General features: G+C 39.0%; 2 protein-coding genes across 2 annotated transcripts; one reads left to right on the top strand and one right to left on the bottom strand.

Annotated features, from left to right (window-relative positions):
- Positions 1–5,381: 5,381 nt before the first annotated feature.
- Positions 5,382–9,880, bottom strand: LOC107044417. The gene is made up of 3 exons (XM_015266290.1): positions 9,774–9,880; positions 9,166–9,454; positions 5,382–6,044 (listed from the first exon to the last, which is right to left on the bottom strand). The coding sequence occupies exons 1-3, from the start codon at positions 9,834–9,836 to the stop codon at positions 6,019–6,021; spliced, it is 378 nt and encodes a 125-aa protein (XP_015121776.1). The 5' UTR covers positions 9,837–9,880; the 3' UTR covers positions 5,382–6,018.
- A 942-nt stretch (positions 9,881–10,822) lies between these two features.
- Positions 10,823–13,424, top strand: LOC107044040 (proline-, glutamic acid- and leucine-rich protein 1). The gene is made up of 2 exons (XM_015265790.1): positions 10,823–11,009; positions 11,081–13,424. Exons 1-2 carry the CDS (start codon positions 10,896–10,898, stop codon positions 13,409–13,411), a joined length of 2,445 nt encoding a protein of 814 aa, XP_015121276.1. The 5' UTR covers positions 10,823–10,895; the 3' UTR covers positions 13,412–13,424.
- Positions 13,425–13,557: the final 133 nt, after the last annotated feature.

The following is a 13,557-nucleotide window of genomic DNA, read 5'->3' as shown; positions in this document are numbered from 1 at the left end:
TTCTAATTAAGAACTTTGAGTCTTGAAGCGAGAATTGTGTTCCTTCAATCCATCACGCCCCATCGGCTCAACTTCATCCCTTTCGTCGAAGCTTTTCTGAAGTTCTTCCGAACGGAAAGCAAACGCGTGTTCTCAGGGCAACAGCTCGAAGTCTCCACGAGATAATGTGTTAGCAGTGTCTATGATACACCTACGCTCCAATTTTCAAAGTGAAAGAGTACGCGGAGGTACGGCGAAGTGCGAGAGTCTTGTGGACGAGGTGATGAGGACGGCGATGGTATTGCCTGTGGAGGGGGAAGAGGAAGCACCGTTGACGAGTCACGTTCGAGTCACGAGTGCGGTAAAGGCGGCTAAAGTAAAAGTGAAGTAGCATCACATGATCAAGCCGAGAGACGGCTCTCGGCGCGGATGAAAGACCCCGTGGAAACGGCCTGCTTGATGCAATCGCCGACCATCTCCTTTGTTCCTTTCTTCGGTGAACGCTTGTTTTTCGTATGTATTTCGGGGGTTTAAATTGCATAATTCGGTGAACGTTATGGGGGAAAAAAACGTTTGCGGGAGGCGACCGGGGAAACAACATTCTCTCGATTAAAATATCAATTTAATTTAGTTTTAATTGAGACATTTTACCAGTTTCTTCAAGACATTTTTAGGAAATCTTGAAAAAGCGGACAAAAGTGTCTATTTAAGACGTAATTTTATTCTGTTCGAAGACAAAATTCAATACTATCGAAGATTATTGCCAATAAATGAAATTTTTCTCCTGTGTCCACACACTCCGCAGAATTCTCGGTCGAGTAATTTTTTTGCACTAGTGATTTATCTTGTTTACGAGGAAAAATGTGATAAATCATTTATTTTTATGAATGAGACCCCAAATGTTGTTGTTTTTTTTCATGGGGAGGCATTCGGAATTGCCGGCGGTCGCATTAATACTAGAAATCTACATAATAACGGCCTCAAATTAGAGGCAATCACTAATTCGAGAACTCCACGAGCATGATATGTGACGATAAATGTCGGGAGAATTAAAAAAAACTGTCGTATCGATTCCCGTGTCTTAATTTAAGACGTAATTTTATCCGGTTCGAAGACAAAATTAAATGCCATCGAAGATTGTTACCAATAAATGAAACTTTTCTCCTGAGTAATTTTTTTGCACCAGTAATTTGTCTTGTTTACGAGAAAAAATGTGATAAATCATTCATTTTTATGAATTAGACCCCAAATGTTGTGGTTTTTGTACATGGGGAGACATTCGGAATTCCCAGCGGTCGCGTTAATACTAGAAATCTACATAATAACGGCCTCAAATTAGAGGCAATCACTAATTCAACAACGATTCCACGAACATGATATGTAACGGTTAAAATTGAACAATTTAAAAAAACAGACGTATGAATTTCCGTGGATTTTTTACATCACTCAATTTATTTTCCATCGATTGAACGAAAGTATTTCCTTCGATTCCGAGAAAAGTTTTGGTTGCAATGTGGATCTTTCCGGTGAAAGGGTAATCGTAAAAGGAGGGCAATTATGGACCAGATCATTCAGAGATGATAATTGTTTCAAACCATTTTAGTTTTCCTTATTAAGGGCATGAAAATGCTGTTGATGACTTGTCCATTTGATAATGCAAATAGTGGAGAATAATTCTGATGAAAAATGAAATTGTTCATCATACGTGGCCTCATTTCCTGCTTTTCCATTCATTTTTTCACGATTCAAAACCCTTTTATTCTGCTGGGTAATCACAAAAGTGGAATGAAAAACCGGAATCTCTCGAAATGTCGCGGTAAAAATAGTGATTTTATGAGGATAATGCACGAAATTAGACAATAGATGAGACAACGACGCTCCGCAATCAGAAATATTCACTTAGTTTTATTATTCTCCGCCTCTAGTGCTATTTACGGTCGTGCGTATGTACGATTCTGCCACATTATGGTGATCACGTTGCAACCGGCGCCCCGAGCGAGCTCATAGTCATGTGGGTTCCGCCGCCCCGTCGTTCCATAAATTTTCATTCGAATAATTATTTCTCTCTCTCGTGTGAGAATTGGTGCAAGGGATTACGAGAATGTCGATGTCCTTGTGAGGACAGCTGTTAATGACATGAAGAATAGGCAGATTTCGTAGCGATATTAAACGCCGAACTCATGGCACAATTGAAAGCCACAATTTCTGGATTTTTTTAATCAGAAAAAAAATTAAAAAACTTGAATGACAACGAGTAACGGAAATTCGAGTGTGAAGTGTCTCATTTCCAACCGATTAATACAAATTTTTCTGCATTAAATGCCCCAGTGAAAGTTCCTGGATGAAAGTGAGTTGAATAAAAGCGCAGAAATAATAAACTTACTGCATGTAATATCGGTATCCTACGCATCGCCGAGCAAAGAGCAAGATCCGCATGAGAAAAAAGCTTCCGCGAGTGCTTGAGGTTGGGTTATATCACTGGGATGTTTTATTTATCGAGTCCCCTACGATTACCCCCACTGCGATTTCTCACAGCTATGAAAAAAAGTAATTAGAGCAATCAACACCTCAGTAGTGAGAGGAAGATAGTCCATTAAGTCCGTGTTTTTACTCATTCGCCAGCGCATGAGTAACGAAATCGCTGAAAATTTCTGAAATTGTTTCTCCATTCGCGGCGATTTATTTCATCTCATTGCAGGGCAATTAATTTATCAAAACCGCAGACTCACCGCGTGGTCACCAAGTGGAAACGCCGAGTAATGGAGGCGTCGATCACGGGATATCGCACCGCATCCTCTGACAAACTTGACATTTTTCTTTTATTCTCGTTTCGGAATTGTTCCGCGGTTTTTCTCTCCACATTTATCTCGACATGAGAATTTAGAACTTTCACCGTGAAAGGAGTCCGATGTCACGTTGAGGTCATGCGAATGACCGAAGTAACATGAGATGCATTTTACAAATGTGAGCAAACAACCGCCTCTTCCTCTTCTTCACAAGTGCTTTGGCTTTTTTTTCTCCTGTGAAATGCGTTCAACAGTTTCCGGACATTTTACAATGATTTTATTATTTAAAATTTGTAAGTGCGAATTTAAATCGTGATATTGAGCCGTTAGAAAACGTTTTAGAAATCTGAACAAATGGGAAAGTTTACTTTTGGAAGAAGATTGTAATTTTTTTCTAGTTTATTCATTTTTTTCATCAAATTTATGTTTAAAATTTTACTAGAAATCGATTTCCTACTTTAAAAAATTAGATTCCCATCTCATTTATTTATTTATAGACAACGAATGTTGGAAAAAATTATAATTCTGTGTTAAGTGTAACTCGCATGACGCCGAATAGTCATGATTTTTTTCAATACATTTCCCGCAATTTAACTGACAAATTGGATGATTGAAAATAACTGATTTACAGTGTAATCTCTGCCAAATTGTAAAAGCCACTTTCCTTAATTTCCCAAATCAGTCAGAAGAATTTAATTCATTAAAACATGCAGTACAAACAAAAATTATTCGTGTTTAATTACGAAGTTTATCATGTTTATCTCAGAATGTCGAGTTGCATAAAATCGGCGACAAAATAACGATCTCAGTGACCGAATTTCATCGAATCCTATCACATGACTTGTAATCACACACTTTCAATTGATGTAGCCAGAGGGGGATAATTAAATTTCCACAATTTCAAGTGTCAAAAGTATTACAAATCGGTCCACCATGGTTTACGATAGGATTTTAGTAATTAGGACGAAAAAAATAGACGACAAAATCCCGGCAAAATCGTGCAAATAAATTTCCAATAATTGATATTTTTAGGACGTGAGAAGAACAAACACTGGTGGGAATAATCAGGATTTATTTTTTATTAGGTAACTCGGGGAATAGCCTCGAGCTGTCGTTTCATCATCGGGTGTGTAAGTGCATTCGGTAGAATGTGAAATAATTGAGAGTTTTGATACAGTTATCGATACATGCATTTACAATCGTTGGTAGAGTGCAATGAGCGCCTTCTGGATACACATTCATCTTTTTCCAGTGGTATTATCGGGCTCATTCAATCGACTCCCTTATTGATATTCACTTGATGGTTTTGTACCACCCGTGAGACATAATTTGACGTGACGTGGAGGTAAACACCAAGATGAAGTGAAGGAATTATCGAATAACAGGGAAATCCCACTTTCCATATTCTCTCATTTATGAAAAAATTCAATAGAAAACCTAGCGAATTCGCTAGAAAATTCTATTGAATTACAATTGAATTTTAAGAAAGAGAATTCAATTTCAATTCAATTTTTTCTCCAAGAATTCAATTCAATTATTTTTACCTAGAGAATTCACAATTTTTGTTTTTTGCGAATTGAATTCGCTGGAAAATTTTATTGAATTCCAATTGAATTTTCTAGCGAATTCGCGAGGTTTTCTATTGAATTTTGTCATGCGTGCCAGTCACTATTTTGTACCGAATAAAATTCACGACTGACAACGATAATTATTTCTGACTGTGACTGACACAAAATTATGTAACGAAATAAGTATAAGGAATTGGGGTAAACTCGTAATTTTCATTATCTTTCGTAAATCCCTCACGGAATTTAATTAAAATTTTTGTCAACAAGTCGCGCCTAGTCATTGGAAAAATCCGATAAACACGAGTCGATCTTTCTCCTTTTTCCGGAAAATTATCACTGAGTCCTAGTGACATAAATAGATCGGCCACAGGAGGTTCTCCCCCACGCATCCAACGACGGCAAAAGAAAACGCAAATCGTGACGAAACTTAGAAGGAATCAGAGGAGACAAGATTTGTGATTTTCTCGACCTCAATAATTTCAATGGTAATTCCATCTGAATCAGAAAAATGACTGTATCTCAGCTGAATTATAGCTGCGCTTGATGAGTCATCCCATATTTATCACAATCAGAAAGTGGAAGGATTTGTTCCACTTTGTAATTGCAATATTTCACCTAGGATTATGATTTGTCATTTTTATCATGAAAAATATAAACTCTTGTTACGATTCCAAAGAAATGACTTTTATCGTGAAAAATTGATTGTTTGCAATTTTTTTTCATTTAAATTGTTTGCAAATTACCTATAAAAAAATCTTAATTTCCAAAAATCACAATTTTCAAATTATTTCATCAATCTTTCTCCGTATGTAAACATTCTAATTTTTTTCAAATTTCAAAAATGTTTTCTAACTGTTTAATATTGAAATTCCAATTCTCACATGCAAAGTTTAAAGAATAAAATCATTGTAAAATGATGATGATTTGCAAAAGTATAAAAGCATTTCAGTTAAGAAAAAACAGCTAAAGTACTGGGAAATCCTTAAATATAAAAAAAAAGAACAGAATTATTTGAAATGAACAGATGTTTATTTAATTTGCCAGTTTAAAACACTTGTTTTTTTTTCGCTATCGAAGGGAAAAGATTCTCGCGTTGATTGCAACGAAAAAGAGATGGTTGGTCCCATTGAAGAATGGGCGTAGCCGGACAAGGCTGTTCATGAGTAAATTCCAGGCGAAAGAAAAGGTACCACAGCTCGAGTAATTCGGAGACCTTGGCATTCTCTGTTGTATCGTGACCTCAATGTGGTGTGAATGTAACATATTGAGTGCCAAACCTTGACTAATGCCATCATTAAAATAATAATATAAATAAGATATCCTAGCCGGAGGATATGCTTGATCGATGATTGAATAATTACTCTACGAAACGATAAAAATTGCAACTAAATATTTCTAATTGATGTCATTGATTATCGCCAAATAATTGAACCTTTCAGACTCGATAAGTTGGAAAATTTGGCTTTAATTAGAGGTATTATTTGGTTAGACTCACACGAGTTAGTCTAGTTATCCAAGTTTGTATGAACGCGGATAAGTTGTTTTTTTACTCAAGATTGAGGGATTATTGCACAAAAGTGTGGGCACGTGAGGGGAATTGTTAAACTGGGTTTAATGGCTAGACTCTAAGGGTCATTCCACACTAAATTTCATTCAATTCAGTTTGTGGTATATGTTCCATGCGTCTAATTTCTCCAGCTCCTCGCTCCATCTGAAATTTAAACAAAAAATCAAGTTTATCTCCAAATTATCTCAAACTCTCTCGTGTAAGTTTGAAATGTAAAGGACATGGAAAGCCTCACGGTATAAACAACTAGTGTGAATCATCCCTAAAGATATAACCCCTCGGTGCCGCGCGTGCCTGTAATCGCGCACGTTCCCGCTAATTTGTTGTTATTAATCTCGAAGCCGTGCACTGTTATTTTGCGTGGAGAAGTGGATCGTTGGAAGGACTAGTTGTAGGCTGGGAGAACAAAAGAAAAATGGAGATATCTGGAAGGAAAAAGGGAAAGGCCTCTGAAGGAGGTGCTCTATTTCAACTGGGTCAAGCCTCATTTTTTATCGTCTTCATTTCAATTACTTCCCGTCACGTATGGAAACATTTCACAGAAGAATCTATTGAACTCTGAAGAATTCCAGATATTCTTGATGAATTCTACAGAAAAGAATTAATAGAATTCAATTTTCAAAATAAATTGAATTCAATTTGTTTTCTGTGTTTGATTTTTTTAATAAAATAAAAATAAAAAAATAGAGTGAAAAAAAATTTGGAAAATTCATGTCGAGGAGTTCCTACAGAAAACATCTCAATAGAAAAAATCGTATGGAAAGATGAAATTTCAATGAAGTTCAATAAAAATTTAACAGAATTTTTTATAGAATTCGCTGGGGTTTTCATTCAGAAAATGACAAAAAGAAAATAAATGGGAATGGTCTGAAGATTTTTCACTCGCGAATAAAACCCGATTTGTCCTAATGGAGACACATCATCATCGACGGGATCAGGTGTGTAATTAATAGACTCGTGATCTAATCTTTCATTAGTTAGTGGCTGGTGTAGTCCAGCCGACCCTGATCACACCATTCGTGGCCTGCATTCTGCTTTGTAAAAGATCAACTTTCGCCTGGTCACATGAGCAATACGCAATCATGGTGCATGTCTTCCATCTCTTTCTGAGTAACCAGTGACGCCTCGTGTTGCTTTTCACGTGGAGGAGTCATATTTCCGTGCCCAACAGACTAGACACAAAAACCCGAGTAACATCTGAAGTAATTAATCGTGCAAATGTTGGCTTTAAATTAGGCGATACTTCTTGGACTGGGAAAAAAGTACTGATCGTTAGGATTTTATGAGCTGGTGGAGTGTTGGGTGACGCACCAGGTGGTCGAGGTGGCATTTTAGAAATATGGTTGTTAATCCTCGGTAATTGCTTTCCGCAATGGCTCAATTTAGGCGCGTTCTCGTGGAGACAAGGGCTTGGCTGAGGTATTGGTGAATTTTTATCACCTTTCTCTTAATTAATGACAGCCGGAGAGGAAGAGAGCAGTTCGATTTAATTGACACTTGTAACACCTCTAGTTACTTGTCAAGATGTGAGGAAATTTCAGCAGGAAAGCGATAAAACGATTCGAGTAGACTTACTACTCGGTTTTTAATTAATTGATTGAGGTTTATTAACTGTACATTAAACATAACAAAGTAAACATAACATGAGCAGGAAACAAAGAGACACTAAAAAAGACATAAGCTTAAGCATAAGAAGACACACTGAAACACAATAAAGCAAAATGCGACGTGATACCATTGTAAAAAACATAGCTGAGTTTTTGCGGAATATCTCCGAATCTAAGGGAGATAGCGAAATTTTCATTACGACCTTTTTTGTAGAGCGAATTGAGAGCTGCAAAAAAGTTTGTGTCAAACATTTTGCTAGCTGCCTTGGATTCCGAGATATTCATTGAAAACTCATACATAGTCAAATCGACGTAAACTCTTTTATCGCTTCGTTATTTATTTATGTTAACGCAATGTTGCTTCAGTTAATCTTTCGATGAGAAAAAAACGGGCACTCGAAAAATAATTTTACTTGATATTTCAGGGCGATATAAATTTCTTCGTGAAAAAAATTGAAACATTTATACAACTAATCATTCCCGACACATTTTTCTCCACTAAATGTGGACCGGTTGATCTCGTGACTCGTGTTGACTGCACACAAGACTTATGTGATATAAGCAATGTCTAAAATGGAATGAAATCGGCTATTGGAAGGGATTCGCATTCAGGTACCTCATCAACAAGTTGCGCATACCGACCCAGTTTATATCGTCCCGAATAGTCACGGGGTTTACCTTCTTTTCATATCTCACTTGATCCGGTGGCTTTTATTCTCGATCTACATTGACTACAGACTCCTATCGCGGGGTACAATATTCCCTCTCGGCAAGGAATCTTACTCAATTCACCATAATTATAATCGCTCGATTTAATGGGCGAACAATTCACCTGAGAGGCTTGTGATACCGCGGATCGAATAGCCAGAGGAATGTTGCATATTAGGGACTGTTCTCTCTTGAATCTCTTCGATCATGATTGTGGATACGCTGCGGAGCATGGCACAATGCGATTTTATTAACAATAGATTTTTTATGAATTCTATAAACTCTTACTCTGGAAATTAATGGATATCTCATAGGATGATCTGCAGTTGTGAATAGAGCACTGAGAAAAATTTTAGTTTAAGGATATCCGGGTATATTTTATATCTTGGTACACACTGTAGCCATTTTCAATCATCAAATTTGTCAATTGAATTACGTGAGAAAAATTTGAAAAAAGACCATGAATGTTCAGCGTCATTTGAATTATTTTTTGCAGAGTATTATCTTTTTTTTACATTCGTTGGTTATAAATAAATAATTGGAATTGTTTGAATCTTTGGAAGAAATGAGATTTACGGTGGAGAATTGATTGTTTATAAATTATTTATAGCAAAGGCTCGTAATTTTCAAAAATTGCAAACTTTAAATTATTTGATTAATTTTTTTCGAGAAGACCTGCAAAGTTTGAATAATAAAATCATTGTAAAATGTCCGGAAATTTAGGGTCAAAGTAGAGAAGCATTTCAGTGGGAAAAAAGTAGCCAAAGTACTTGGATATCCTTAAAATGCATATTTTGAGTAAAAATTTCCTAAAAAATCATCTCGGGGTCATTTACAATAGAAATTCGCCTCCTTGTGAGGATCTAATTCTCGAAATAGTTGTTAAATCTTATGTTACGGTGTGAGTTCTTTAGAATTTTGAGTCGACTTGTCAATAACAATGACTGTACCTCCGTTCGATTCTCTCAAGGAAGATTTACTCGAATTTGTAGGGCTCGTCGTGCTGCGTGGTGTTGTCGTAATGGAAGCTAGGGTAGTTTCGACTCTGTCCTTCGCATCGGTTGTAGGGGATTTTTCAGTTGTCGTAGAAGTCGAACACTTGACAGAACACAGCGAGAACGTCCGCGTAGTTTTCGACGCCGGGTGTTCGCAGAAATGGTTGCAAAATTTGCTCATCCAATTGTGAATATTCAGGCTTCCAAATCCGAATCGTAATGTTGAAAAGTCAACAGGGTCCCTCTGGCCAAATCAGAAGGGGTAGAAATAAAAATCAGTAGTGAAGTGGTAACACAATACAAGTCAATTTTGATTGTGAACCAGTTTTCAATTAATATCTCGGAATCTAAGAGAGATAGCAAAATTGTTAGTGTAACCTTTTTTGTAGAGCCGATGGAATGCTACAATAAATGTAATTACGAAAATTTCGCTATCTCCCTTAGATTCGGAAATATTCCTCAAAAACTTAATTGGGAGATGAATCGACTTAGACCGTTTTACCACTTCGGTACTGAAATATCTTTGCAATGGCAGAAGTAAATTGAAAACGACGTTTATTCACCTGCGCAATGACCACGATCGACACGCAAACCAGCAGAAAAATACATTTGCTGATTGTCTTCATGGCTGAGTGAATAAATATTGAAAATTAGAATTTGAACTGATGCCTCAGAGAGATTCGATGACTCGCTATGACTGACGACCCCGAGCTACTCGTCTTCATTATATACTTCGCAGAAACCTAGAAGCATAGAATTTTCATGTCTATGCATAAATTGAAACGCAGATAGTGAGATTCAATTGATATTGTCGCGTTCAACGACAATGTGGCCCAAATTTATATTCGGGTTGGGGCCATCAACATCATAAACTTTATTTTCATCTTTTGTACTGGTTATCACCTTCCAATGTGGGACATTGGTGAGTGAAGGAAATAGGATTCAATGTTTCAACACTTTCCCCTCTTACGTTATTCTCCATTGAATATTTTGCTGATAAGATTTTCTGAGAGGTTTTTGACGCAGTGGAAAGACATTCGACGATTAGAAAATTCGGACAGCCGAGTGATAATACGATAATTGTAGTCGACCTGTCACACAACGCAGACATTTTAATCATCACTTCATTATCGTTTATTATCATTTAGTCATTATTCTCAGGTGGTTCACCCCGGGTAGAAGAAGTTTTTCGCTTTTCGAGAAAAAAAAATTTTAATTAGTATTTTCCGCTTGATTTTTCCGCAGGAATCCGATTTTGTAGATCAAAAATGAGAGATTCGAATTTTTTTAAATCGAAAAATCAACTTTAAAAAATCCTCAACGTTTTTAAAAATAGTTTCTTAAATACGATCGCAAATTTTCGTTCCTTAATTATGAAAAATGCGGGAAAAGATACGTTTATCACGCGAAAAATAGTATTGTAAAAAAAATTGTATTTTTCCTCAGAAAATAAATAGTTGAAAAGGCGCGAAACAATAACAAAAAAATTCTAGACATCATTAGTGTCTTCAGAATTCATTTCAATACAAAAAAACAATTCAATTCACATCGCGAGTTCATTCAATTCTTCATTCCTCCACCCGCCGCTGCCAATCGCCTCCTGCGACTGTAGCGCGCACACGTGGTCTCTCTCCCAAAGCACGTGAAAAACAAACACATGAGGAGCCCCCTCAGACTCCCCAAAAATGTCGAAAATACTGAATTTATACAAATCACTGGACCAAAGCAGTGACCAGTGCACGGAGTTCATAGAGAGCCTTCTCTCAACCAGTTCGGACCTGCCCCTGAGCACCGACGAAGTAAGTTAACCTCTCTCTAACCTCAAACCCGCCACAAACACAACATCTAACTAATTCAAACGTGACTCCAGGTGAACACCCTTCAGAATTCCATCATAAGTGCCATCAACTCTCGCCTGAATGACTCAGGGACTCGCCACGAGGGTTTGAAGATCCTCTCGAGAGTTCTGCCCACCTGTTCACAAGAAACATTATCAAAATATGGCTCTCTCTGGTTGGGAAAAGCCACCCAACACCTGGAGAGCCCCCACAGCACCCCCAAAGACACAGATCTCTCCTGCAAAGTCCTCTCCAAACTGGTGATCTCCTGCAAAGAGATTCCAGAGCTGCAGAAGCAGATCTCCATGCAGAACGTCAAGCAGCTGATAGCCCTGATCTCCAGCATGACTGAGGAGAAAAGAACTGGCGGTGTATTCTTCGTATTGGCGACACTCTTGTGCCACTATCGAGAGCCCTGCGAACGCCTCCAGTCGACGATTCAGAAGCTAATCATTCCCCCAATCGACTCCAAGCACAGGAATTTGGTTCAGGCTGGTGCCAACTGCTTCACTCTCCTCGCAAAGGCGACAGAGCGATCCTTCAAGCCCCCTGAGACGTCCCCTGACTTCACAAGCATTGCTTACCAGCAGGCCCTCATCAGCAACGATCTCCACGTCATCCTGGATGAATTGTTCAGTGGAGTCCTGGAGCTCGACACTGTGGACATCTGGGGATCCCTGGAACTGCCCAGCCTCCCCCAGGAGAATGTCGTCGAGTACTACCACAACGTGGAACGAAGGTTCCAAAATCTCTGTGTCTACCTTGCCACAACCCTTCGTGGTTGCGCTGGGAAGAACTCAGTCTCCTGCAGGACGATAATGAAACTCGTGTGTCGAGGACTGGCAGTGGCTCCTGAGAACCTCTCCAACGATGACTCTTACAAGAAGGAAATACTGTACCTGATGCTCCCGAAGATTCAGATGAGTTTACTAAACGTATTGAATGCCTTCATCAACGGTTTTCGTGGGGAACTCGTGCCCTTTGCTCTGACAATTCTGCAGTTGTATCGACAGACGTTAAAGTGGACGGGGAAAGTCGATCAGAGTGAGAGGACGATGGGGGGCAGCAAGCCCTTCAAGACCATCAGGATTGGGGTCTACAGGAGTTTATCGTTGTGGCTGAATTGTCTGGGGAGTCTGTCTGGTGTTGACATGATAGCAGAGGATATTCTGCCAAATATCGTCAGAGATGTGACGCCAGAGAGGGACCAGGTGCTGCTGACCATCCAGAAGACCCAGAATATGTCTAAAAAGGCTCTGAAGAAGTTCAAGGACAGCCAGTATGAGAGTAGCATGGTTCTGGGGAGTGCCCCTAGGGTCGAGAAAAATCCACTGACGAATGCTGAATTGTGCAGAGAAGCTCTCGTTGCTCTCCAGAATATCTTCTACAATTCGGGGGTCTCGGTGGGGCCAGGGGTGTACAGAGCTCTTCATAAAATTATCGTGCCTCTTCTCCTGGATGTTTACATGGAGAAGGACGAACAGAGCCTCTACTCGAAGGACTCTGAGTGCAGACTGAATTTATTGAGGGCCCTCAGGGCTATTCAGATGAATCCTAGTGCACTGACAACTCCTCCTACCCAGTATTCAATACAAATCTTCCAGCTGGCGAGCAATGATGGCGATGAAGGGGTCGTGAGGGAAGCTAGAGTGGCTCTTGCTGAGTTGGAGAAGATTGTGCATCCTAGTGCTGGTCCTCTCGACTTTGCTCCTCCTCAGGCTCAGGAAGACTCTAGTCAGGATGTTGAATGCATCGTTAGGAGCTCGACAGGTGCTGATGCTGTCGACAGAATACGAAATATCGTGGAGCAAATTAATAATTCGAAGAATGAGAGGCTCGAGGCTTCGAATTATGAGGATAGAGATGTGGAGAAAAATAAAGAGGTGATGACGAATGGAAAGGGGAAGAAACGAGACAGTAGTACTGACGAAATTGAGGTGATAAGAGACGAAGTGGCGGACGATGACATCGAGGTGATCGAGAATGGTCAGCAGCAGCCTCCGAGGAAGCAGAGGAAGATCCAGATAGTCGAGGATATCTGCATACCACCACGGGGGAAGGGGGAGCACAGCCCCAAAAAAACTCCCTCCATCGAGGAAATCCCCCAGGACGTGCCTGAACGATATTCCCAGGACAGTTTTGACAGCAATCGAGGGGAGAGTGCCTACTTCACCATCAAGGATGCGCAGAGGGTGTCTGCTAACAGCTCCACGAGCTCGGATCAGCCTGTGGAGATCATCAAGGAGATCAGCCTCTCCAAGGAAATTAGTATAATCGAGAGTGAATCTAAATCAGGGAGCAAGGATGATGGGTCTGATGACGAGGTCATTCTCAGCATGTTTTGCGATCAAATAAAAGATTAGTTTATGCTCTTAATTTTATAGTCTTTATTTATTTTTTCATCTGGTATTTTCATCGGAAAAATCAAAAGTTCTCGCGAATAAAAAATCAATGGCTTTATTTCATATTTTTAATTTATCATCAAGAAATAATTAAAGAAAGATTTTTA

Source organism: Diachasma alloeum, unplaced genomic scaffold (genome assembly GCF_001412515.2).
Source record: "Diachasma alloeum isolate Michigan unplaced genomic scaffold, Dall2.0 Dall_scaffold_00180, whole genome shotgun sequence".
Lineage (NCBI taxonomy): Eukaryota > Metazoa > Arthropoda > Insecta > Hymenoptera > Braconidae > Diachasma > Diachasma alloeum.
The sequence above is the reverse complement of the archived record's forward strand: the minus strand, read 5'-3'. Positions and strand labels throughout refer to the sequence as shown.